Source organism: Anser cygnoides, chromosome 11 (assembly GCF_040182565.1).
Source record: "Anser cygnoides isolate HZ-2024a breed goose chromosome 11, Taihu_goose_T2T_genome, whole genome shotgun sequence".
Lineage (NCBI taxonomy): Eukaryota > Metazoa > Chordata > Aves > Anseriformes > Anatidae > Anser > Anser cygnoides.
The window spans coordinates 1,694,711-1,721,326 of record NC_089883.1 but is presented as its reverse complement, the minus strand read 5'-3'; the positions used below and the strand labels follow the sequence as shown (position 1 = coordinate 1,721,326).

The 26,616-nt window shown below is 57.3% G+C and overlaps 1 protein-coding gene and 1 long non-coding RNA gene across 2 annotated transcripts; both read left to right on the top strand.

The window, feature by feature from the left end:
* The first annotated feature begins 1,800 nt into the window (after positions 1 to 1,800).
* Positions 1,801 to 7,087, top strand: SKOR1 (SKI family transcriptional corepressor 1). The gene is made up of 9 exons (XM_067003980.1): positions 1,801 to 2,357; positions 2,976 to 4,971; positions 5,060 to 5,159; positions 5,630 to 5,737; positions 5,829 to 5,900; positions 6,188 to 6,262; positions 6,360 to 6,434; positions 6,757 to 6,822; positions 6,946 to 7,087. The coding sequence occupies exons 2-9, from the start codon at positions 2,992 to 2,994 to the stop codon at positions 7,041 to 7,043; spliced, it is 2,574 nt and encodes an 857-aa protein (XP_066860081.1). The 5' UTR covers positions 1,801 to 2,357; positions 2,976 to 2,991; the 3' UTR covers positions 7,044 to 7,087.
* Positions 7,088 to 16,276: 9,189 nt separating this feature from the next.
* On the top strand, positions 16,277 to 24,731 carry LOC106043686 (uncharacterized). The gene is made up of 3 exons (XR_001211819.3): positions 16,277 to 17,291; positions 18,606 to 18,751; positions 19,125 to 24,731. It is a non-coding gene; the product is annotated as an uncharacterized lncRNA (long non-coding RNA).
* Positions 24,732 to 26,616: the final 1,885 nt, after the last annotated feature.

Here is a 26,616-nt window from a genome sequence, read left to right as displayed (position 1 = left end):
CCAGCGGCACGGGCGCGGGGGTCCCGTCGGGGCGCAGCTCCCTGCCCGCAGCCCCTCGGCGGCCGCGCACCCCCGGGCCGGGGGGGGGGCACCCGGGGGGGGGGCCCCGGGGCGGCGGCGGCGCCCGCAAACGTCCCGGCTCTCGCGTGCGGCGATCGTTGAGCGTTAATTAGAAATTCATTACAATTAAAAGCCGCGCGCACACGCCTTAATTACATCTGATTTTTAATTCCGAATCCGTGTTTACACAGTAAGCGAGACGTACCTCCTGATTATCCCCAATACTCTTTATACTGTACTAATTATGTAAATTAAACCTAATTAACTGACAAAAACTGCAGTCAATTCAACTGTTAAAAGATACGGCGAGGAGCGGGGCGCCGGCGGGGAGAGCGGCCGGAGCGGAGCGGCGGGGCCGGAGCGGAGCTTCCCCGGCCCGGGGCTCCGCGCTGTCGGGGCGGCCGCGGCCGGCTCCGGTGCGGGGAGCGGCGCCGTGCGGGGAGCGGAGCCCTGCGGGGAGCGGGGACGGCCGGGGCACGGCCGAGGGGGCCGGGGCACGGCCGCAGCTCCCGGCCCCTTGGGGACCCCCGACGTGCCGCCCCCCACCCAGCCCGGGAAGGGGCCGCCGGTGCCTCGCAGCCCGGCGAGGAGCGGCAAAAGGGACCGGAGCCGGGCTGCCGCGGCGCGGAGAGGGGGGGTGCTCGGCAGGCACTGCGGGCATCCAGCCCCCGGGGACCACCCGGAGCCGGCGGCGAGAGGGGCAGCGCCGCCAGGTCTCCCGCCGCCGGCTCCCGCGTCCGCCCGGCTGGAGGACGGGGAGCGGATAAATAATTAAAAGGCGAGGAATAATTACCGGCTCGGGTTGCCATCACCGCGGGAAGGCCGCGCTGCAAGGCCCGGCCGGCAGCACCCATCCCGTGTCACCCCCCCCCCCACCCCCCGACGGGGCGTCCCGGCCCCCCGGTGCGGCGGGGCCCCGGGGGCAGCGGCGGCGGCCGCGCTCCGGCCCCGTGCTGCGGGGAGCGGGGGGCGCGGAGCGGGGTCGGCCCCGGCCCCGCAGCCTCCGGGACCGCGGCATCGGCGGCTCCGCACCTGCGTTTCGCTCCGCGCCGGCTCCGCCGCATCCTCCCGGCGCCGGGGACAGAAGTGATAGCTGGGGGCGATCCGCGCCGTTATTAACTTCTGTTTGATCAGTGTAATTGCGCCGATCGCGGCCGGACGCGATGATTAATTACAGTTTAATTAACGTGGCCGTGACGAACGCTGCATGCGGGAACCCACCCAGGGCGGAGACGCGGCTGCGGGGCCCCCTCCGCGCCGGTAGGAGCTGGGGTCCCCCCCCCGCTCCGGTGGCCGCCGGTGCTGCCGGCGTGGAGGGGGCCCCCGGAGCGAACGAAAACCCGCGGCCGTGCCCCCCCCGCCGCCTCCGCCCGGCGATTTCGTTGCCGGCCCGGTGCCCCCCCCCCCGCCTCCCATCCCCGCCCGCATCCCCCCGCGGCCGGTCCCGCAGCCGCGCAGCCCCGGCGGAGCGCTCAGCCCGGGGGCGGCGGCGGCGGCGGGGGGGGCCCGGCGGCAGCAGCGCGGCGGCGATTTCGATGGGGCCCCTCCGCCGCCCCCCCCGGGCTCCTCTTTTCGTTGCCTCCCTCGCCCCTCGCCAACTCGCAACGAGCCGCGGCCCCCCGCGGCTGCCCCCGCCGAGCCCCTCCCGGTGGCGGCTGCCGGGGGGCGCGGCGGGGGGGGGGGGGGGGCTCGGCGGGGGGGGGACCCGCGGAGCCCCGCGCAGGTGGGGCCGGGGCCGGGCCGCGCTCTTACCTCGGGCAGCCCGGGCGGGTCCCCGCTCGGTGGCGGCCCCCCGCGCCCCCCCCGTGCCTGGGAGCCGCGCCGTGATTGACTGGAGCGCGTCGGTGATTGACGGCCGCGGGGTCCCGGAGGCAGTTAATGTAAATATGCTGGTGCTAAGTGGGTGTGTCTTCCCGTTATTTTAGCTGTCACCGGATCAATGTGCGGCGGCTCCAAGTACGGCTCCGGATCCTCCCTCGGCGGCGCGGCTGGCCACTCGCTCTTGTTGCATCTCGCCCGGGCGGACGCGGCGCCGGGGCGGGCGGCGGCCCCGGAGAGCGGCCGGGAGCCTTCAGCGGGTGCCCGAGGCCCGCCCGGCTCCCCGCGGGGGCGGCTCGGCGGGGCCGGGGCCGGGGCCGGGGCCGGGGCCCCCCCCCGCCCGCCCGCCGCTCGGCGGAGCGCGGCCCCCGGCGGATGGCGGCCCCGGCGGCGGGCAGCGGAGCTCCGGGGCTGCGCGGCGGCCGCTAGCCCCGAGGAGAGCCCGCCCGGCCGCCCGTCCAGCCGGGCTCGGCGCCCCGGTAAGTGCCGCGGGGCGGCGGGGGGCCGGGGGGGGGGGGGGGGCTCGCGGGGCCGGGCGCGTCCCGGGGAGCCGCTCCCGGCGGTTCGCGTGATGGCCGCGGAAGCCGCTTAGTGCCCGGCTAAGCCCATTTGTTGTCGTCCCCCCCCACCTCGGGCTCCGTGCGGAGGCTGCTGCCCGCCCCGGGCCCTGATCCGCCGGCACCGGGAGAAGGGGCGCCCGCCCCGCTCCGAGCGGCAAGTTTCGGCCCCGCCGCGCCGGGACGCGCCGGGACCCACCGGCAGCCTCCGCCGGTGCCTTTCGTTGGAGCCCTCCCGGGGCTCCCCGCAACGGCCCGGCTCGGTTCGGCTCGGCACGGCTCGGCGAGCCGGCACAAAGGGACGCGGCTCGACCCCCCGGGGCGAGCAGCGGGGTCCCCCCGCACCCCCCGGGCCGTCCTTGCCCCGGGCGGCCGCTGCCCCCCCCCCGGGCTCCCGGGGCCGCCCGGCTGCGGCGGGGCCGGTACCGGCGGCGCTGGGGATGCGCGGCGGCCCCGGGCCGGGCCGGGATGGGAGCGGCGGCGGCGGCGGGGCCCCGGGAGCGGTGGTAACCCGCGCCTTTCCCCGATTTTGTTTTGCAGGGGCGTTTTGGGGGGAATGGAGGCGATCGCCAGTCAGATGGGAAATGGGAGAGATGCAAGCTCCTCCCCAAATTCAAAGCAAGAGCTGCAGCCGTACCAGGGCTCCAATACCCTCAAGCCCAACCAAGTGGGTGAGACCTCTCTGTACGGAGTGCCCATCGTGTCCCTGGTCATCGACGGGCAGGAGCGGCTGTGCCTGGCGCAGATCTCCAACACGCTGCTCAAGAACTACAGCTACAATGAGATCCACAACCGGCGGGTGGCCCTGGGCATCACCTGCGTGCAGTGCACGCCGGTGCAGCTGGAGATCCTGCGGCGGGCCGGGGCCATGCCCATCTCCTCCCGCCGCTGCGGCATGATCACCAAGCGGGAGGCGGAGCGGCTCTGCAAGTCCTTCCTGGGCGAGCACAAGCCGCCCAAGCTGCCCGAGAACTTCGCCTTCGACGTGGTGCACGAGTGCGCCTGGGGCTCGCGGGGCAGCTTCATCCCGGCGCGCTACAACAGCTCCCGCGCCAAGTGCATCAAGTGCAGCTACTGCAGCATGTACTTCTCCCCCAACAAGTTCATCTTCCACTCGCACCGCACCCCGGACTCCAAGTACACGCAGCCCGACGCCGCCAACTTCAACTCGTGGCGCCGCCACCTCAAGCTCAGCGACAAGACGGCCACGGAGGAGCTGTCGCACGCCTGGGAGGATGTCAAGGCCATGTTCAACGGCGGCACCCGCAAGCGGACCTTCTCCCTGCAAGGCGCCCCCGCCGCCGGCCCCGGCGGCGGCTCGCCGGCGGCCAAGGCCTCGCTGCACCCGCCGCCTCCCGCCGGCCCCGAGCTGGCCCCGGCGCACAAGAGCCTGCGCTGCAGCGGGCAGGAGCCGGCGGGCGAGCGCGGAGCGCTGGGGCTGCCCGCGGCGCACGGCGGGGCGGCGGGGGCGCACGGCGGGGCGGGCGCGGTGCGCAGCTACCCGGTGATCCCGGTGCCCAGCAAGGGTTTCGGCATGCTGCAGAAGCTGCCGCCGCCGCTCTTCCCCCACCCGTACGGCTTCCCGGCCGCCGCTTTCGGACTGTGCCCCAAGAAGCAGGAGGACGCGCTGGGCGGCGCGGGCGGCGGCGAGCCGGGCAAGGGCGGCGCGCTGCCGTCGGGGATGTTCTGGGGGCCGCCGCACCCGCACCCGCACCAGCCGGCGCAGCCGCCGCACCAGCCCGGCGCCGCCAAGGACGGCGGCGTCTACCCGTCCTTCCCCATGTTCTGGCCGGCCGCCGGCAGCCTGCCCGTGCCGCCCTACCCGGCGCAGAGCCAGGCCAAGGCGGCGGCCACGGCCGTCGTGGTGGCGGCGGCGGCCGCGGCGGCGGCGGCGGCGGCCGAGCCGTCGGGGCTGGCGGGGCGGCACGGCGAGCCGGAGGGCTCGGAGCCGTCGGGCAGCGGGCGGAGCAGCGCCACGCCGCAGGAGGGCTCCGGGGCCGACGGCGAGCGCTGCTCCAGCGCGCTGTCGAGGGCGGCCGGCGAGGAGGAGCGCTCCGGGGACGAGGCGCTGCTCGGCCCGCTGCCCCTGCCCAGGAAGGGCAGCTACCTGTCCGCCTTCCGCCCGGTGGTGAAGGACACCGAGAGCATCGCCAAGCTCTACGGCACCCGCGAGGCGTACGGCGGCGGCGGCGGGGCCGCCCGCGGGCCCGGCTACCTCTCCCCGGACTTCCTCAGCGAGGGCAGCTCCAGCTACCGCTCGCTCTCCCCCGGGGGGGACACGGCCGAGGAGCCCGAGGTGGACGTGGAGTCCAACCGCTTCCCGGAGGACGACGACGAGGACGCCGCCGCCGCCGCCTCCGCCGCGGCCCCGGAGGAGCGGGAGCCGCCGCCGCCCCGGCTGCTGGCCGGGCCCGAGGAGCCGCTGCCCGCCGCCGCCGACGGGCCCGAGGAGAAAGCGGGCGAGGCGGCGGCGGAGGAGGGCGGCCAGCCCCCCGACGGCAGCCCCGAGCGGAGCAGCAGCGGCAGCGCCTACGAGGTGCGGGGCCGGCCGGGCTCTGCCCCGGGGGGGGGGGGGGGGGGGGCTGCGTCCGGACCCCCCCCGGCCCTGACTCGCTCTTTTGTAGGTGTACGCGCCGGAGCGGGGGGAGCAGCACCTGCAGCCGCTGAAGACCGCCGCCTCCCTGGGAGCCTCGGCCGCTTACCTGTGCACCCCCGAGGCCAAGGGTAAAGCGCGCCGCGGGGGCTGGGGGGCGCCCGGCCGGGGCCCCGGGGGGGTGGCGGCGCGGTGCCCATCGACGGCGCGGCCCCGGGCACCGCCTCCCCCAGCCGCTCGGCCCCGGGGGGGCTCCCCGGCCGCCGCTTTCGTTTTGGGGGGCTTAAGGGAGAATAGAGAGAGCAAACGGTTTCCGGAGAAGGGCCGGGCCGAGGCCCCCCGCCGGGCCCGGGGGTGCCCCCGCCGGCGGCGTCGGACGGGGCCGGGGCTGCGGGGCCGGGCTGCGGGGCCGGGCTGCGGGGCCGGGCTGCGGGGCCGCGGGCGCGAGCTCCCGGCAGCAAGCTACTTTCCAGCGGCAAAGCGATTAGGATGTCCGCTAAGAAGGCTTTAACGAGGGCTTTGTCCTTAATTATGTAATTAAGGATATATCAGGACCATACTTTCATTGCTTATGGTTGAAAAGCGGTTTATTAACTTTAAGAGCAAGATAAAGAAGACAATCACTCGACGGCAGAGGATTTAGAGACCAGAAAATCCTATCAGGACCAAAGGAACGTCTCGCATCCCAGCCCTGTAAATACCGACAGAGGTAAGCGCCGGCCCCTCCGCGGGGCTCTGCGCGGCCGCGGTTCCCCCGACGGCGGCGGCGCTGACCCCCGTGCGCGCCCCCGACCCCGCAGGAGAGGACGGCCTCGGCATGGACGTGGCGGGGACGCAGCTGGTGGAAAAGGACATCGAAAACTTGGCCCGAGGTGAGGCGGGGGGCGGCGGCCCCCGACGGGGCGGGCTGGGGGGGGGCGGCCGCTCCGCGGAGCTCCGCGCCCCGACGGCGCCCGTTGCGGCCGCCCCCTCCCGCCGGGCCGGGGGCGGGCAGGAGGGACCCCCCGGCGTCTCCTCGCGGCTCGAGGTATTTAGGTTTTCGGCAGGAGCGATTAACTCCTGTGATTAATGTAACGTAATGCGATTAGCGCCGCGCTGAGCCGCCTCCATATGGGAAGGCGCGGGCTGCCCCCCGACCCCGCCATGTATTTTTAAACAGACGAGTTGCAAAAACTGGTCCTGGAGCAAATGGAGCTGAGGAAGAAGCTGGAGAGGGACTTCCAGAGCCTGAAAGGTACCGGCGAGCCCCCCTCGCTGCCCCCCGCCCGCCCCGCGCCGGGCAGCGGGAGCCGGGCCGGGGGCGGGCGGCGCTGACCCCCCCTGCCCCGCAGACAACTTCCAGGACCAGATGAAGCGGGAGCTGGCGTACCGCGAGGAGATGGTGCAGCAGCTCCAGATCGTCCGAGGTAGTTTTTTTTCCCCGTTTTTTTTTTTTTTTTTTTAATTTTACGCCTGTTTCTGTTTCCCCCCGCACCCTTCCGTGCGCTCTGATTCCCTCGGCAGCTGCGAGGCGCCGTCACGCTGCGAACCTTCCGAAGGCAGCGATCTCCCTCCCGGCTTCAATGCCAAAAATTAAAATCCGAGCCGCAAAATGAGCCGGGAGCGGTGCCCGGCCGTCCCCCCCCGCCCCCCCCCCCCCCCCCCGCGGCCGCGCAGCCCGCTCCCCCCGACGGGGCGGTCGCACCGCGCTCCCCCCAGCCCCGTTGTGATGCTCCCCCCCCCCCCCAGATACGCTGTGCAACGAGCTGGACCAGGAGAGGAAAGCGCGCTACGCCATCCAGCAGAAGTTGAAAGGTACCGGGGGCAGCACGGGGAGGGGGGGGGGGGCCGCAGCAGCCGTCTAAGGAGAGGGGAGCGACCCCCCCCCCCCCCCCCGACCCCTCCCGGCGGTGGGGTGACGGCGTTGTCGCTTTGCAGAGGCCCACGACGCGCTGCACCACTTCTCCTGCAAAATGCTGACCCCGCGGCACTGCACGGGGAACTGCTCCTTCAAGCCGCCGCTGCTGCCCCAGTGAGCCCCCCCCCCACCCCCGCGGTGTCCGTCGTGTCCCGTCGCCCCCCCCCCCGCCCCCCCCCCCCCCCGAAGCCATGCGCCCTGCGGCGCGCCGCAGCCGAGGGCAGAGCCCACACAAGCCATTTCCACGAGGAGACACTTGTACATAGAGGACTCGGAGCTCGGCCCCCTCGGACTGGCAATACGGCGGGGAGAGGCCCCGGGACGGCGGGGGGGGGGGCCGCCGTGCCCCCCCCCCCCCCCCCGCCTCCGCCCCGCGTCCCCCCCGCTCCGCGTCTTCCCCTCCCTCCCTGTGTGTCCGCTTCTTCCACCACCCTCGTCCAGACTGGAAACAAAAGTGGCTATGTGCAATGGATATAAATGTACTGTGATTCTCTTGGTACAGTATTTGTTGGATTTTTATTTATTTATGATGTATATTTATTTTTCGCCCTCCCCCCCCCCCCCATCCCTCCACCCCCCCCCCCCCCCCCCGTACGTTTATGGATGTAACAGCACTTTAACGGGCGGTTCGCGACTCCGCAGACAGAGACACCACCGCGCTCGCCCGCCCGAGGGAGAGGCACCTCTGTACGCGGTTTGGGTTCTTTAATAAAAGCCGACTTTACGAAGCCGCCTGGTCCGTGGGGCCGTCCCCGGGGGTCGTGGCCGTGGGGTCCCCGCGGGCGCTGCGCGGGGAGGGCGGGGGGAGGGGGAGGGAATCGCGGTGGCCCCGCACGGCCCCGGTGCGGAGGACGCGGACGGGACCGCCCCGTCGGGGCGCGCACCCCGGGGGCTCCGGCGGTGCCTCCCCGGGCCCGGGGGGGGGGGGTCCGGCCCCGGCTCTGCAGCCTCGGGGGGGCCGCCCGCTCCCCCGCCAGGTTCCCCGCTCCCCCTCCTCCTCCTCGCCGCAGCCGGGAGCTCATTAATGCCCATTTATATGCTCGTTTCACACATGAAAGTATTACGTTAATGAGCTCCGGGAGCGGGCTGGGAGGGGGCTCGCACACCTATTAGCCCGAAATACCTGCTTCCAGCCCAGGATTAACCTAGCACGGCCCTCCCCCCCCCCTCCAACCCCCCCCCCCCCCGGCGGCAGGGGGTCGGGGGTCGGCCCGGGGAGAGGGGCTGCGAGCCGGGGTCCCGCGGCGCCCCCGGGCTGCGGTACCGGGAGCGCCCCCGGGGGTCGGGGCCGGGGGTGGGGGCACCGACGGGGGCCGGGGGTGTGTGTATGGGGGGGGTGAGGGGGTGTTCGGGGGTGGGGGGGGTGCGCCGCGCCTTGCCCGGTCCCGCAGCGCGGAGCTGCCGCAATTAGCGGCTCGCACTCATTAAGCATCCCGGGATCCGCGGGGCTGCGTCGCCACCGCGTGGGCAGAGCCGGCGGTGCAGCCCCCCCCCCGGCGGGCAGGGGGCTTCGGGAGAGGCTTTGGGGGGGTCCGGGGGCTCTCCCCACGAAAACGACCGGGCGGGGCCGGGCCCGGGACTGAACCGAGCCGAACCGGGCCGGGACAGGGCAGGGGGGGGCGGTGCCCCCGCACCTGCCCGGCACCACCTGGGGTGGGGGCGGCTGCGTACAAAAGGGGGGGTGGAGGGGGGTGGCCGCCTCCCCTGGGCTCCCCTCGGGGCCCCAGCGAGGCTCTGAGGGACTCTTCGAGGACTTCTCCTGGGACAGACCCGAGCAGGTGCCTGCGGTGCGGGACCCCGGTGGGATATCTCGGGGGGGGGGGGCGTCCTGCTGGGGCGCAGGAGGGGGGCTGAGCTGGGGAGGCTCTGGCAAAGAAGTAAAGAGAAAGTTAGAGCCGAGCTCTGCACGCCGAGAGGTTGGTGGCTCGTGGGGATGGGGTGGTTGGGCCTTGGGAGCTGGCGGGGGGGGCAGCTGAGACTTTCCTCGAGTGCCTCCCCTGCTGCTCTCTGGGGTTTGCTGCTCCCCCGGGGGCTGGATGTGGCGCAGGGCGACCCTAGGGGGGAACCGCGCAGGATTTTGCCCCCAGCTCCCATCCCTCGCTGCGGGGAGAAGCGTGCCGCAGCACCCCCAGGGGCTCCTCTTTGGGGTCCCAGGAGAGGGGTGATGGAAGGGCCCCATCCCCTCCCTGCTCCCCTTTTCCCAGCTCCAGGCACCCGGGGCTGTGTCCTTGCTGCTCCCCGGCGCTCACCTGCCCCGCACGCTGCGCGTGGCACCGGCGTGTACCAGCGTGGGTGCAAAAATCAACTCTTGCCTTGTATTAATATTTTCACACTACTTAGCTCTCATTAAAATGTACTTTGCTGAATTTAATATGCGACTTCAAATGACACAACGTATTAAGTGCTTAATATACTAGAAATTATGAAACTATTATAGTCTAAGTAATATGAAATAATTAGAGTGAATTAAACTTCAGTAGCAGAATGAGGGAGAGGCTTCAAATATTTTTTTTTTTTTTTTGGTCTTAAAATAATTGAACGCAGTAACAGTCCATGAAAATAAACAGTCAGAGTTAGGATTTTTAAATAATTAAAGCAGGAAAAAGCCTGGAGTGTCTGTATTTGAGCCTGTGATGAATTCTGAATTGGGGGAAGCAGAAGGTCTGCTTGCTGCAGCTGATGGAGTTGTTCTTTCAGGCCAGTGGCAGAGCAGCTCCAAGGAGCTGATCACCAGACCTCCAGCCTTGCCAAGGCTTCTCCCCATATGCTATTTCCCTCTTGTGCGAAGGCTGTTTGTTTGGAGGCAAGCAGACGTGATGGCTCCCAGTGACGGAGCGGCGCCTGCTCTGGGTTTTGCTGCCACGCTGCCTCTTAGCTGAGAGCCCCCCTTTGCAGAGCCGCTCTCAGAGGGGGGAGTGCAAATGCCAGAGACCCCAGCGTTAAACTCCTGGCAGCTGGCTGGAGCCTGGCCTCGTGTTCCGAGAGGTGCTCAAAGCCCTCGGGGTGAAGCTGGGGTGCCACCGCAGGTGGGAGCGTGGGCGCACGCCGGGGCTGCTGGAGGCCCTCGAGCAGGTCTGCGGCAGCGATGCGAAGCATCCCGGACATCCCCTCTCCGCTTCAGGCTCCCGCGGAGGATGCGGGATGTTCGTGCTGTCGTGCGAGCGCGTGCTGGGACCAGCCGAGTGTCCCCACGTGGCGTGGGGTCCTTGAGCTTGGCCACCAACCTGCGCGCAGTGGGGTCAGCTCAGCCGTGGCTGCCTCGCTGGCTGGAGGCAGAGGACGCCAGGAGATGGCGTTCCCAGCGCCGCGCTGGGCTGCTGCTCGCTCCTGCCAGGGCTCTCGGCCAAGGGGCTCTGCAGGCTCCATGGAAAAATACTAAAATTACCCCTCGAGGAAGCAGCCTGGGCCTGGGGGGGCGCAGGCAGAGCACCCCGGCTGGGCAGCGCTGGGCCATCGCCCCCGGGTGAACAGTGAGGGAGGTGTCGAGTCCCTCCTGAAGCAGCTTCAGGGGCAGGAAAGGGAATGGGGGCACAGGAGCTTGCTGTATGTGGGGTTTTGGGGTGATGGGTGTTGCCCCTATGATGTGGGGCAGCGGCCATCAGCGAGTAAAAGCATGCTTGTGAAATATTCTGCATGACGGGAGGAAAAAGAGCAGTGGGTGGATGTAGGTTCCTGTCTGTGCGGTGCTGTGCTCCCTGTCCTGAGAGGTTCCTGCGTCCCTCACGGGTTTGCTGAGCCCCCAACACCTCAGAGAGGGACAAGCAGCTCTCCTGTGAAATGCTGGTGTCAGGCGAAACCCAGGCTGAACCGAGGTCACGGACCTGGCTCTGGGCATGGCCCAGCAGTCCTGCTATGGATAACTTCAGATTCTCTGTCCCCAGGTGAGGAGTGATCGTTCTTTAGTAAGGGTATTAGGCTCCTAGCAGATCTGTGGAGCAGTGTCAGAGAAGCAGTGCTGTTCTCTAAGTCAAGTTAAAAGTGAAGAAAATGATCCTTAATTTGCCTTCTTGGATTATTTAGGTTCTACCAACTGTATCATCAAAAGACATGTTTGCTTGGAAAGTCTAATCATTAAGTACAAAGAACTTGCCGGCAAGCATCTTAGAAGTGTTAAATTTTTATATATGGCTCTTTGATTTCCAGCTCCTATTTGCTGTTGGTGACAGGGAGGAAAAATAATCACCTGTTTTTTTTTTGTTTTTTTTTTTTTTGAAAATGGGTCGGTCTAATCTTCAGCTAGCGTGGTATGCTTCCGTAAAGCATAAAAGAGAGGTGCTTGTAAGATTCATCCGACTTGGAGCGTGCCCTTCCCGTGCAGTTTTACTGCTGTAGGAGGTGCTGTCCCAGGCTCTGGGCCCATGAGTTGCCTCTCACCACGCTCCTGTAAGAGTCAGGCTCCATCTCATCTGCACCCTCCCATTTGGGACGCGCGGACAGCAGCGAGCCCTCCCCTTCCCCTTTTATTCTCTGGGCTCAACAAAGCGGCTCCCTCTGCATCTCCCCATCCATCGTGTGCTCCTGCCCCGGCATCACGTCCCACCGGGACCCCCAGGACCCTTCCCGTGGGGCTGCTCTCCAGCCGCTCGCCCCCAGGGGCAGGACGCGGCGTTGGCCTCCACGAGGCCGCGTCACTTCTCCAGCCTCCCCAGCACCGACTGCTCCTCCCGGTTTGCTGTCACCTGCCGGCATGGTGGCACCCTGGCACCGTGGGCGTTCGTTTGCCTGGGTGGCCACGGCGGAGCCGAAACCTGCAGCTGCGGCAGAAACGGCCCTTTTTTTAGGGGGAAAATCCCATCTAGACCAGGGTCCGGTCCTTGCCGGGCTGGAGGCTGCTCCTGCCCTCATCTCGAGTGCTTTGGGTGAACCAACTTGGTCTGGCTTGTGCAGGGGGCGTGTGGCGGGGCTCCTCTGGGTTTAAGTCAAGTATGTCAGGGACAAGTGTGAACAGGACGGCCGTGAGCTGTATGTAAACAGGCTGGGGCGTCCGCATGCAGGGAGGAATGGCTTTGATTAACTTGGCGGAGGTTTGGGCGCAAACAGGACTTTGCGTCGTACGGATGAGAGGCTGGCGCGTGGCAGCTCCGCGCTGCTTCCAAAATCGCACGTTTACGCTCATGTAACAGTGAACTCTGCGGTTTCTTGGAAACTTAAAACATATTTTCCCGTTTTTTTTTTTAAGCTGAGAACTCCTTCCTTTGATCTCCTCTCCGACTCGTAATGAAGTTGCAGGCTCTGACATCCCGCGCTGTGCCCGTCGTGTGCGCTTCACTTCGCTGCCTGCGCGCCGCGGCGCTGAGCTCGCCGCTCCGAGCATCTCACACCTCCCAGCGCCGCCCGGCTTCAAAGCGCGCTGCAGACACCGAAGGCCCACGTCGGCACAGGTGAAGGCCAGGCTTTCATTGAAGTCCGTACGAGGTGAACACGCGCATCCGAAGGCATAATTTGACACTAACAAATTAATTCTCACTATTTTTCTGTGCGGGAATTAAGGCGCTGCCACCCTGGTGTAGGTGGATTCCCGAGGAGGGGAGGGCTGGGGAAGGGATGCTCTCCAGCTCTCCAGCCCATCACGCGTTGGAGGCAGCAGCAGGATGACTCTGACAGTGGCTTCTCTCCCATTGCAGCTAAATTAGTGCTAATTGCCCCCCTAGGAAACGAGCAGCGGGCACCGTGCGTTGCGTGGGGCTTGCACGGAGAGCTGTGGGGATGTCGCTTCTGCTTTGCTCGTGGCCAAAGCCCCCTGTGGGGGGGCTTCTGGTTTGCCCCCACCCCTGGCCTGTCTGGGGGTGATTCGTGGTGGGTTCCCCATCCTGAGTTGCCAGCAGGGAGGACACAGGCTCACGGTGCCACAGCAGCTCTCGCACCCAAGGCAAAACCCTTCTGGGAGAGGAAAGGAGTGCTTTTAGGGAAGGCTTTGCTGCTCCTGCTTGTGCTATCCCAGCTCTGGAAGAAAGAGCGGCCTTCAGCTGCTAGGGCCGTTAATGTCACCTTTCACGAGTGCTACGCTTGCAAAGGAACCTGCCAAGTATAGCACGTTTTAATTTGCTCTTTTCCCATGCATTCCTGGATTTATGGCTTAGTTTAGTCTGGTTACTGCTTGCTGCGGAGATGTAAAGCCCCTCCAGAGGGTCGCTCCGTGCTGCAAGCCCCGTGGGTTCCCTGGAGGAAACCCATGTGCTATTCCCTGAAGGGCGTCCACCTAGAAAGGGGGTCCGCGTTTGATTTTGCAGAAACTTGATCGTAGAAAGCTGCCGGGGAGATGTGTCTATCCAGTGCTGACACCTAACAGCCTTCTGTCTGAACACTGATGTGTTACTCTGCATTCTCTCCGTGCCTCTAAATGCTTAGCTGTTTTTAGGTAGTACGGGTTTGGCAACACGTTAATAATGTGTAAAATGACGAGGAAAACAGCTTAGACGAAATGCGTTTTCAGTGATGCCTGCACCAGGCTGGGAAGTACATTTGCAGTTGCCTGCCATCTGTAGCAACTTGTCCAAAGCAAACATTACCAGTCAGTCCAGGTTTGGCTGCATAATTGCCATAAACCATCGCAAGGGCATCCAGCATAGCACAGCCCTGGAACTACTTCTAGGATTAGGTCCTACTCCCTTGAAAAATAAACCTTGGCAAAACCTCAGTTCTCCCTAATAAAAATTCCATTTTCACAGCTCTAATCAAGTTTTCCAGAGCTGTGGTCCAAATTAGAAACTGCATGCAGAATATCTGACCCAGGAGAACAAGATGGAGATTTTCATTTAAAGCAGTGCCAGGCTGGAAATTTCCAAAGTTCTCAGCAGTTCACCTACAGCAAGAGCACGGACTGTGTCCGAATAACCCCGTCCCTTCCACGACAAAGCCCTGGCAGACCCAAGCTCCTGCTCTCACGTGCGATAGTCTCCGCGGGGGGATCTTCTATGAGAAATGACCTCTCCCCTGACAGCACTGCAGCTATTTCTGGACTGATGTTGGGGCCAGCTGTTCATGGCCTTTTGAACGGGGGGGGAAAAGGGGTGATGGAGCTGAAGGCACCTTGCGGAGCAGCAGTGGGCATACCAGGGTCAGGCGCACCCATGGGTGCTGTGCCGAACCCTGCCTGCCCAGGTGGCACTCAGCGTCACAGACCTCCGAGATCCACGCCGCGGTTCCCTGAGCCCTCGTGTGCATGAGATGCTGCTTTTCCCTTAGGATCCCTCCTCGTTTCTCCCCCACCCGCCTTCCTCGCCCAGGCGCTGGGGTGTTGCTGGGGTGTGATGAGTGCTGGCTGTGCGTGCTGCCCCCAGCCTGGCTAAAGAGCAAATCCCCGCATTTTCTGGAGAGGGACATTCAGAAATACAGGGCTGTCTCCCGGGAGGGTTCCGAGGCTTTTGGGTAGTCATCTGGAGCTGGGAAGCACCGAGTGTTGTAAGGGCTGCTCGTCAAGTGAACAGCAAGGGCAGTTTTGTATTTCACCCCCAGAACTGTTTTCTACCATTGTCTTTCCAGCCTTAGGTCCAACTGTCCATCAGTAGCTTTCAGAGCAAATGTATTTTGCTTTTAACGTGGTAAATGCTTGTCTTGCAATAATTTGCGAACAACGAACCTGTTGGCGTCTTGAAGACAGATAATCCAGCTATATGTAACCGTGGGGTAAATCTCTGTTTGTTCTGGTGAACAGCGCACAGGATTCAAACAAAGTATGTTTATTTTTTTTAAATGCAAATGCAGAGGAGATCCGTGCTGCACGGACCACAGTTGAACTTGGCCGTCAGTAAATGGCAGCGTAGTTTGCAGCAGAGCAGAGGAAACCGCAGCCACAGCTCATCTCTGTATCTTGGGCTGGCTGGGCTGAAAGATTCGCAGAAAAACCCTGGGCAAGATCATTGCTTAAATGCTCACGTGGACTCCTAATTGTGGAAACATGCTGAATTATGTGATACAATGCAAAGTTATATAACACCTTTTATGAAATTCTTGGCAATAAAATAATGCATAAAAATAACAGATGTGGCAAATCACGACCACGTTCTGAAATCTTTCTGTAGTTCGGTTTAGTGAAAACAATGGAGTTGATTTAAGTGGATTTTTTTTTCCCTTTCCCCAAAATGTCCACGGGCAAAGAAATATTTGAAAGAAAAGCGAAAAGGCTAAAAGTGCAAGCGGGGCTTCTTGTAAAGAAATCTGTGCGCGCCTGTTAACTCCAGCGTGGCGCAGGGAGGGCTGCGGGAGGGAGCAGAGGCTCCAGCCCTGCTCGTGTGGCTCCTGCTCCCTTCAGCGTGGCCACCCTCGTGGGCCAGGCAAGGGAGTTGTGTCCCCGGTGGTAAACTGGCACGAGCACCCTGAGCAACACCGGAGCGTGCAATAGTCTTTGTAGGGTCCTTGCTTCAGCCAAACCTAGCGGGGTGCCCGAGGCGAGCTGTGGGGGCTGCTGCAAGGGCAGAGAAGGGCTTGCGGGGTCAGTGTTGATGGCTGAGACCTGGTGGATTTCCGTGGGTTAAACAACAAGAGCTTTGTCACGGTGAAAGGGCTGAAGCTGTGGGCTGGCTACCCGATTGCGCAGTGATCGCAGCGCTGGCTGTGGTCAAATGGGGCACGCAGCCCCGGTGCAGGGCCCTGAGGGTACGCGGGCCTGATCCTGCTCTTTGGGGGGGAAACAGGTATGTGAAATAGGGGCTCTCCATCTTCCTGTTTTTAGGACGGAGCGCCCTTTGCCGAGCTGCCGTTTGCGTCAGGCACTAAAGCGGTAGAAGGAAAGCCTGGTGCCACCGCAGTGCAGATCCACTGCCGAGGAGCACGGGGGGCTCTGGCCGTGCCCGCGGCCCCTCGCCGTCCCCGGAGGCTGCCAGGAGGACACCAGAGGAGGGCTGGCGGTGCCCCAGGGGACAGGTCTGGGGCTCAGCTCTGCCCGTGCTGCTGTGGAGCTGCGTGGTGATAACGGGCTCTAATCAGGGCAGCATCTGCACGCGAGCGAACACTCTGAGACTCCACGGAGCTGATAAAGAGGAACAGGCCCCAGTTAAACACTGACCATTTACTCCTGTTCGCTGGGGGACACGGTGTGCTGAACACGGGCAGCCCACAGCTCGGGACGCCTAAAAGCAGACCCAGAGCTTTAAACCATGAGGCAACTCTGTGCCGCTGCTGTGCATGCGGGAGGACATCGAATATTGCTGATATTTATTGCTTTATTTTTTTTTTTAATCCTCTTTTTTGCTTTCTGGCTATTAGCCTTGTCTACAGCTGATTTTAACATCAGCTCAAGACCTGGCCCCATGTGGGACCATCCCTGACACGGTATCTCCGCAATAACCGTGCTTCCCAAAACAGAATTTGGCCCCAGGTCTGCTCCGTGGTGTCCCAGTAGCACCCTGAGCACTGCCTGGCAGCCCAGATGTGGGCGCAGGACCGTTTCTGAGCGATCTGCCTAAGAGGTGCCAATTATTTCTTGGTATCATTTTAAGAATTTTTGTTCCTAGACGGAAGAAAACGGCAGGACATCTTCAATGAAAGAGGGGAAAAATGGTATTAATAGCTGACTTTTATTAGTGGAGAAAAGAAAGACCTTTCGGTGAAAGGCTTCCAGCTTTAAAAGAGGAAATTTCAACCAAAAGAGAGAACTTACTGTTTTGAAAGAGTTTGCTGGGTGGAGACGTCAGAATGAAAGGATCTTGTGCAACCCTGCTTTTTAGGCCTAATACTAAATTCGCCCATTTATTCCTTTGCTTCACACAGGAAAATCACTGCGGAATGCTACGGGGAAGGCAGATTTCTGGTCAGGTTGAGAGCACTTCCAGGGTCAGGAAGGCCACGCAAGATGTGTGGGGGGTGCTCTGTGCAGGTGGTGGGAGCTGGGGGACTGGGGCACTGTGTGCCTACCCCTAACCCCGAGGATGGAGAGGTTCGTAATGTGAGAGGTGCTGCTGGTGCAGGGTTTCCCCTTCTCTGCCCGGCACGTTGAGCTTTGGGCTTGCTGCCCGTCCTCCCCCTTGCACCACCCCAGCGTGGCCCGGCTGCCAGGCTCTGATAAGGCTGAGGGGAGATAAGAGGCTCGTTGCCTTCTCCCTCGTCTGCAGCACCGGCGAATGGCGAGGGTCAGCTCTCAAAACCCTGCGAGTTCTGTGAAATACAAGGGAAAGTGGCTCCCGAGTGAGACGGGTCACACGCAGCCCTGTCTGTGGGGGACGGGTTTGTTAAACACAAAGCCTCGGTGAAAGAATTGAAAGGGGAAAAGGAATTAAAGGGCACTAGAAGAGAGCAGGTTCCCTTTTTCCCCTGCACGCCACCACGTCCCTCAAGAAGACGCCTTGAAGCTCCGGGACGGTTTCACCTTGAGCAAAACCCCAGGTCGTTGATGTGGCAGAGGGGCGAAGGCACACCCCGAGAGACACAGGTAGGAATTTGGCTCTGGAGCTGTTTCCGCTGGAAAACAAAGGGGTTTCTGTGACAGTAGGGAATGAGTGCCAGTTAAAGGGCATGAGCTCCTCTCGTGCTGCGTTCAGCCGCAGAACCTCAGCAGCGAGGTTCACCCAAGCCAGCAGCAGCCCTCTGCGCCCTCCTTCCTTAGGCAGGCTGAGCGCCACGTGGCGCTGCGCTCCAGCAAGCTGAGAAGGCTTGCTTCTTACTGCCTCTCGGCTTCTTCCTCGGCAGTGCGTTTTTGGGGTGACTGGGAAAGTCCTGTTCTCTGCCCAGAACACGGCGTTTCGCCGCACTGCATCCGCGGCAGGGCTTTAGGGAGCAGCGCACACGGAAACGGCGGCGGGGCGCAGAGCTGTGGGGCCAGTGCGGTGTCTCCTGCAGCACGTGCTGCCTCCCGAGGAGGCACGAGAGGCAGAGCATAAAGCAGCAGCAGCTACGGACTGCCTGGGGTCTTCCCTGCCCCGAGCTGTGGTGTTGGAGGCTGCTGTCGTTGCAGTGCCCGTGGCGGTGCCCGTGGCACCAGCGCCGGAGTGGATCGGGTTCAAGGGCTTTTTGCCAGTAGAGCTGCACAAGGGATGAATTATGATGTCAAAACAGAGCGATGTTGTCACACAACCACCTCCCCTCCTGGGGTCAAGGTCCTGTTTTATAGCTTGGGAGCCCATTAGTCCGTTTAAAAGCATACGGCCAAGCACGGCCACAAAAATCTGGTGTGTTTGGGTCGGAGCTGCGGACAAAAGGCTCTTTGTGCGAAGAGCTGACAATGACAAATAAAGAGGAACCTGTTGATCTAGGAGAGAAATGGAGGATTATGAAAAGATCACATGGTTATAAAAAGACCTTGGCTGTTTGTCTGGATGTCAGTCTTGTCTGTCATTAAACTGCTTTCTGCAGCTATTTGCTAATAGAAATACTGTCTCCTGCCCGTGTGTTTTGTCTGTCCTGCAAAATGCTACCTGTGTCTAAGCGTGCCAGCCTCGTGAGACCGCATCAGAGAGGAGATATGCTCTTAACTGGATCCTTGCCATGTGCTAGGTGTTGCATAAAATAGTTAATGCTTGCAAATTCTTCTGAAAGCCCTGGTAGTACCAGAAACAGTAAATGCTAAAAAACAGCGCCTGTCCAACCGTGATACATCAGCACAGGACACACGGACACACACACAAAACACCAATAACAAAACCCTTATAATTCAGCAAAGTTATTGGAGGCTAAACCAAGAGCTATGTCTAATGCTAATAACAAGCATATTTCCCAAAGGTAACATTTGATTTCTATCCAAACCCAGACATATTTGAAGCTTTGCCTGAAAGTCGTTGCATCGCAGATTAACTGGGACAATGTACTCTGTGAATAACTTTGCAAAGCCTTCAGCCAGCTCTGAAGAAACAGCAATACAGTCTTGACGAGACTGGGCTACAAAACACTTCACAGGTAATGTGTTTTTTTTTTTTTTTCACAGTAAGTCTGGAGAAAATAGAGAATTGCTTTGGCTTTGTGGGACACACATCTGGCAAGTGCGTAGTTCTGATCGGCGTGCAGCAAACACTCTGAACAAAACCATTTATATCGAGCATTGATGGGCTGCCTAAAATGACCTCCAGAGTCTATGAAGTGCAGCATAGATTTAAAAAAAAAATCTATTATAGTCCATTACGTTCTGGAATGTATCCGAGCACATCATGCTAGAGAATGCAGCGACTCTGTATTTCCTGGAGTAAAGGAGACCCATGGAAACGTGTTTAATTCAAAATAAACGGGGGAAAATAACAGAATGCCTTTTCTCTGCTTTTATTTATCTTTACAGCTGAAGAAACTGAGAGGGGGAAGGTGGCTGGAAGTCGAAGCACAGAGGGAGATGTCCCTTGCTGTTCTTTAAGCACTGGTTTGAAATCAATGCAGATAATGCACTTGGACGGACTGCCTCATTTACTGGTTTTCAGTAAATTGCTGGGCTGTGTTTCCCAGTGATAACGTGATAGTGATGTCTATGCCGGTAAGAATATACTTTAGAAAGAAAAAAAAAAAGTCTGCAATTCCTTGCAAGCAACGTTTGGCTAGTTTAGTCTGGGATGCCCTGAATTCTGTACGTTGACAGTAAATATCTAGGGCTGCTGCATGTCGCTCCCGGTAGCACAACGTGCTTCTGAGTTATCTGCGGCTTCTTCCAAAGACACAACAAACCCTGTTTCAGCACAATAGCCTCCTGCAGTGTCAGGCAGCGAGAAATGCCGTTGCCTGCTCACTGCAGCCTTGCACAACCCTCGCCAGCACAGCAGAGGTGTCTTCTAACCAGGGGTCTTCCTTCTTCCTTAGTCCTGATTTTTTTCCCTGGAAGTCAGTGATAAACTCCCAGTGACTTCACTGCCGCTGGATTAGACCTGGGGTCCAATTATCCTCCTTAAAAGTACAAACTAATAATTCATAGCTCTAAGTAGGCTTGCTATGGACAGCACCACTAGGGATTTAGTGCACAACACTGGCGTTGGTGCTTGTGTTTTCTCCTAATAATATTTTTTAACTGGAGGCAGGTCTATTTATATATGCACTGGGAGAATAATTTTATGAGTAAATATGACCTTCATTAATATTTTTTTGTTAATTCACTGATGCTAGTAAAGAACTTTGAAGATGAAAGCACTGTATGCAATAAACATTAAGATTATTTGAATTTATTTTAATATTGCCAGCATTCCAGCTCCATCATCTTTCATCCAAGAATCTCAAAGTACTTTCCAAGTGCTAATAAATTTTCTCTCAACAGTCCCGGGAGATATTTATTATCATCATCCCCATTTCATAAAGAGTCCTTCTGAGTGCATTTTACTTGGTCAAAATCGGGTCGTATGGCAGGAATCTATTTGGGAAGGAGCCAGCAATCCCTGATTCCCATTCTCCTGCTCTTGCTGCTAGACCACATTCCCTTCTGGGGAGTGTGGTGCGACACTCACCTGCGGCGCTTGCCTTCCTTTGTCAGGTGGTTGCTCTTAAAACAAAAAAATAGACAACAATAACATGCCCCACCCAGGATGGGAGAGGAAATGAGACTCTGCAAAGTCAGAATGATCGCAGCCGTTCATCGCACCCGGTGGGCTAGGGTGAGGTTTGCTGGCAGTCCTGGTGCCCACCCGCCTGCCTGGTAAGCGTGGGGACGAAGGGGCTGCTTGGAGGGACAGAACGGACACGCGTCTTCTAACGTGCAGGAGTAAACCTTAACTGGAGGCTGTTTTAGAGCCCTGTTGTCATGTCAGAGTCTTATAATCCATACTCAAAAGACAGTTAAAATGGAAATGTTTTCTCAAACATGGCATAGGTGAGGGTGTATAGAGGTGGAGAGTGCAGCCAAGCATAAAAGATCTGGGCTAAATAGCACACGGTGCAGCTGCGCTTCTAAAGCGCTCTCCCCAAACCAGAGGCTAAGCTAATGATGAGAAGACCGTTTAGAGACAGCATGACTCCAGCAATCCATGAGAACAATGCAAAGTTCAAAAATAGCAGTATCGACTGGTGGAAAAACAGCATACATATAATTTTCAGGTAATTACTATAGTATAATTAGCTCTGTTGTTTTCATAAGAGCCATCTGAAATGAACTCTACTTGCTACTGGAACCCAGCTTTATTTACAGCGTTCCCAGGACTAAAGTGATTCTTTAAAAATAGAGATTAGGTTAAAAAAAATAAAGATGCGAGTGCTTTGTGTGTGATACCATCTGCATGCAGTGGGTGGAGGCTACCTGCTGACGTCTCGCTCAGCGTTTCATCCGCCCTACTCCGAGCCACGTTAGGCAACACGAGAGCTGAAGGACTGAGGAGCAGAAGCAAAATCTACTCCTAGGCTGTCCGTATGAGGGGGAGTAACGTGTAGCATCGTAACAGGCACTTACTCTCAATGCTACGGAAAATGTAGCACCTTATTTCTTTTTATTTTTTATTTTTTCTTAGCCACAGAACTTTGCTTGTTAGGAATTATTCAGTATCAGTAGAAAGTAACTTCTTGAGCACTGGGGCCTTGCATTCTCACGTAAAAACACTTTTTATTGGAATGAAAGAGTTTGTCACAGTTAAAACTTGTTTTTTTGTCCGTGTCATAAGTCCGTGCGGCTTAATTATAAACCTGCCTCACCTCTCTGAAGATATCCTGGAAGTAGATGTAACTTTCTGTAGTTTTCTGTCATTGTGTTCGAATTGTTCTTGGCCAGTTTTGAGCTCCTGAACGCTCTGACACTTGAGGTGGTGCTTGGCTTTGGTACAGCACTGCACACTTCACGGCTCACTCTGAATCGGTTACGGCCTGCTGCAGTTGCTTTACTCTTTCGTCTTGTACTGTGCCTACGTGTTATGAAAATGGGTGCTAATGGGGAAAAAAATCACAATTGTGACTCAGTGAAGTGGAATTTTGTTGACAAAATCCGAATTCAGCTCAGCCAAAGGAAATGCTTTTTGAAGTGTAGATGAGTATCTCAGGAATGACCATTTCTTCTAGCTTTCATGGAAAGAAAAATAAAGGAAGGAAAGAAAGAAACGCAAATTCAAATAAAAGACCAGAGAAAAGTGAGCAAATGTATGTACAGAAATAGATCCACTCCACAGGGGCAGTTTTCCTCGGATAAAAGCTACAGAAGTTAACTGTTGGTAAGTTAATGTTGGAAGGCCAGTGGGATGCTGTCACCTTCTTAGCTAGGACTGTCTGTAGTTCCTGTGCCTCCTCTCAGTACAGACCACAGTTCTCCTACGGCATAAAATCACCTCGTGTAAACACGTTTTGCTGTTGGGACTACTGTCATCCTGCACAAAATCCAACAAGGCTGCACGAATGCCTTTTCTTGTGAACCCTTGGCTCCTGAACCCTTTTTTCCCCCCGCACCTTGCTTTATGAAGGTGTAGAGCCCCAAACGCCCCAGACAGCAGCAAACCACCGCTGGGATCCGGGGACTACGTGGTGCGGCGGGGCTGGTCCCCAGGGAGCCCCGCGGGGAGACCTCCTCCTCTTCGGCCTCGCCGAAAACCGTGGTCTCCGCTTGACGTCACCGATGCTTCCTTTGACACAATCCAAATATAGAATAGGTTAATTATGAAGGACGGGCCTTAAGGACATCAGCAGGGCTATGAGCAAGCACATATCACCCGCTGATATTAGGGCGGAAAGGGCTAAGCAAATAGTTGTAGAGAATGGGCTAATTGTTGTGCCTATTACTATTGTCCTGCAGCTGCAACACTTTGTATGGCAGCAAAGCACACAGGGAGCCGGGCTGGACTTGGCATCCGTAATTCCAGGCAGGGAACACAATATACAGGGCATTCAAATAGCAGCGAGCACAATTAAAATTTTGAAAGATTAAAGAAAAATTGCAATGTGAAAAGAGTTTTGTATCATGGCCAAGGTAGGCTACGGGTGCTTGGTGTTGTAAGCTGCACTCGTATGTGTACAGTAATAAGGCAAGGTGATATTTAGGAACTGAAAAAACAGGAAATACGCAGATGAAGCTTGTATGTGTCACACTGTAACGCTGCATATGTAATTAAAGATTATAGTAACTCATTTACATACGCTTTCCATACTGCAATAACATTGTTATACTAGCAAGTCTAAGGATATAAAATAGGTAATGTTAACAAAATGCTTCAGTATCTTTTTCTAATTTAGGATTTTAGGTGATTAACTACCTCTCTGTAAATTTTAATAACACTGCCGGCAACGATGTAGTGAATGTTCTTTTTCTAAATAAGCAGCAGCCCTTGTTTTTGGCCTAATTGGAGAGATGGTGATACTATATGATATGATATTGCACTTGGATGTGCATTTAGAGGGAGATGTGTATACCAGCTGAATTTCAGTTACTCTACCTTGTTGAACTTATGGTATAGCACATTGGTCAATTCCACGTGTATTTCATGTAAAGAATTAAATGGACTTATCTTATAACCTGATGTACTGGCTACTCCATTATTCAATTTCTTCACATATATTGAAGTAGTTTCCACTAAAATGTACCTCTGCAGCCTTTTTATTTTTATTTTTTCACCAGTGACACATCTAACAATTTTTTATGCTTCCAATAATCTCAGGAATAAAAGATGGTTTTGATTGTTTTTAATGGCTTGATTGTGTTTTTTCTATCAAAAAAGACAGTCATTGAGAATCTTTCTTTAAGTGACTTTTAACATTTATATTTAGGACCAAAAATGCTCCACCTCCTCTGCTTTTGAGCAGAAAGCAAGTTTGGACTACTGGAAAAAGGGGAAAGTCTCGGAGACTCAGATTAATGAAAACAACATGTCAGTAGAAAAACTGCATATCTGTATAAAAATGTTATTGCACCTGAACATGGTTCTCAGAAGGTGAGTTATGTGACATGGAGCATTTTTGGGGAGGTTACAGAGTAGGGAAATGGAAGATATCAGGGTGGAAGGTATATTTTGGCAGTCATTTACTTTACCGCAGTCTGGCAAAAAGCAGGAAATGAACTTCTGAAAATTGAGAATTTTAAATACCCAAACTTTGAATGTTTGAGGAAAACCCTTGATCTTCATATTCATCTCTCTTCTCCTCCCTTGGCGGATGTTTGTGTGTGTGTGTGAGGTTAAAAGAAGGAAATATTGCAGTTTTTGCTCAGAAAAACAGAGGTGACTAACAAGTGGAAGTCTGTTTTGTAGGTGTTCTTAACCTGCTCTGGTAGCAGCCTTGTTGCACTGCTTGAGGGCCATGTCCTCTTGAAATGAAGACAGAATTGTGACAAATCTGAACGTTGCTGTCACTGACAGAACTGCAGTAGAGCTGGAACAACTGAGAGCATCTCTGGAAATTACTGTCTGTTGACAAAGTCTTTTCTTGGCAAAGAAACCATCATTTAAGTCTCAGGAGTAGAGAGGAACAAAGTTTCATTACTTGTAAATAATTGTGTAAAAATAGAAGCACAGATTGTTTTTCACATTAAGTTCCTTCTTCAAACCAAAGTCTATACTGCATTAAAAAAGAAGGGACTATCAAAAGTCTTAACTCAAGAACAAAGGGCCTGTACTAGCTTTGTTTGTAAAAATACAGTACTTAGGGAGGACTATTTTGAACTGAATATTCTGTACCCTCTCATTTAGTTTGCTTCCTTATTTTAATGTATCTGAAGACATTCTCAGCCTGTTTTATTTAAAGCGATTTTTGAAAGAGGACATGGTGGTTTATGGCCATGTGTCAGGTTTGATAGTGTTATGCCATGATTTAGCAAAGCACTTAAGCACATGTCCACATCCCACTGAATTTGGTAGGAAGTGAAGAAGCAGAGAAAAAAACTGTTTGCTGTGCAGCAAGCTTCTTTCAGGGAAAAAATAAATGAAAAGAGGATTCATCTTTATATGATTGTAGATCTTTTTGCCAAATTCTTTAAATTAGACACAAACTAACATATTAAGATCGTGTTTATTAAACATATTCAATCAATTGAAATGAAATATTCTAAACTGGGCTGGTTCAGACCACTGAAATAGATCAGCTAATTATGGTACATGTGGGTGTACTGGGTAGTCATCTGACTTTTATTTTTTTAGATATCTTGCCTAGCGCCCTCCCCCTTCCCCAAACCAGCCTTTTAGACACCAAGATAACTCTTCATTACATGCAGTATTAAGCCAGAGTATCTGAGTATCACTTATCAGCCTTTGCTAATTGCTCCTCATTTTCTGAATGTTTTATTCAATATGCCAATGCTGAACACCAAAAATGGTAAAAGAAATCAATGAAAATGGTGGATATTTGGCGTATCTGCAACAGAAATGGGATGTACACATGACCTGGAGAAGAAAGTGGGGTACCAGAGTAGTCAAAAAATGACTTTCTGTCAATCTGGTCTTGAGACCAAGCTAGGTAATGTTTCTGGATGAAATGCTTAGAAATTAAATGTTTGTGAAGAGATGGAGGTTGTTTTCCCTTGTTCAGAGAAACAGGACTTCGCCTATATTCTTACCGATAACAGGATGGTATCAAAAAGCTACTTAGTAGAAAGATATTTGATACTGCTATCACATTTTTCCCTCAGTGGAAACTGCCTAATTTTAAATTGTGGCTAACTATTCAGGTCATATGGGAGATATAAATTATAATTCAGTAATAATCATGAGTGGTAATCTCTTCACCACTGATTCCCTGTGTGGCCTCAAGCATGCTTTCTTCAATCTGTAGAGTGGAGACATTAATGCTTTTATATCTGGCAATGCAGATAATGTGAGTGCTTTCTGAATGCATGATGATGAATTTTATAGAAGCTATGGAAAACTAGCAAATTTGGTCTCTATCGCACACTTAAAAGGATGTACAATATTGACCTTGTGTTCCAGAAAACTTTTTCATCCTATACTCTGAGGTGAAGGCCAAGTGGAGAAAGTGTCATGGTGATCAGTAATTACAGAGTAAGCCACAAGTAGAAGGCAGCCGAATCGAGGTAAGGTGCATGACAGATGCTAGCGTTGAAGCCGATTGACTTCACAACTGCTGCAGTCATCTTGTCAGACAGCATTTCTGGTGTGTATTTTCCCCTCTATATTATCTGGTGTGCTGTTGTACAGCTTCTACCCCAAAATGATATGACATGGTCAATTACAGATCTTAAAGCTCTGCTCTGGTTCTTTAGGCCTTCCTAAAAAGATGCGAACAGCAGGCACTCGTCGCTTTTTGCGATTTAAGAGAAAAACCCAGGGAAGCTTGTACCGATTCCCCAAACCTCCTGTGCAGTGGCTCAGGAAAATAAAACGATCGTGTCCCCTGTTTTTGGATCCAGGTACTGGGGGACGGAGGGCAGCCCCAGCAGGGCACCCCGCTCCCTCAGCCCGCAGCTCGGCCGCCAGGCTTTGGGCTCCCCGGCTCGCCCCGGGTTGTTTCACTCCTCAGGCATTTAAAGCCGCCGATTAAGTAGCAGGAAGCGGAGTTGCGAATTCCAATTTTAATCAACTTATAACTGCAGGAACGCGTATCCACCTCTCCCCTCCGGTGCTCCGCTTCGGGAGCCCCAGCACCCCGGGGGCGCGGGGGGGAAAGGCTCTGCCCGGCGCCTCTGAGGAGAGCCCGGGGAGCCCTCAGCGCCCCTCACGGCACCGGGGGGGCGGGCTGCATTGCCGGGGTGTGTGTGTGGGGGGGAAACTTTCCGCACTGTGCTCTGCCCGAGGGGCTGGGGGGGGGCGGGGGGCTCATCGGCCTCCTTCCACAGACCCCAGCACCGAGTGCGGGCACCCAGGAGGGGACGGTGTGCGGCGAGGTGGGGGCGGGGGGTGCTGCGATGGCCGCCCCCCCGGTGGGGAGGCACAAAATGGCGC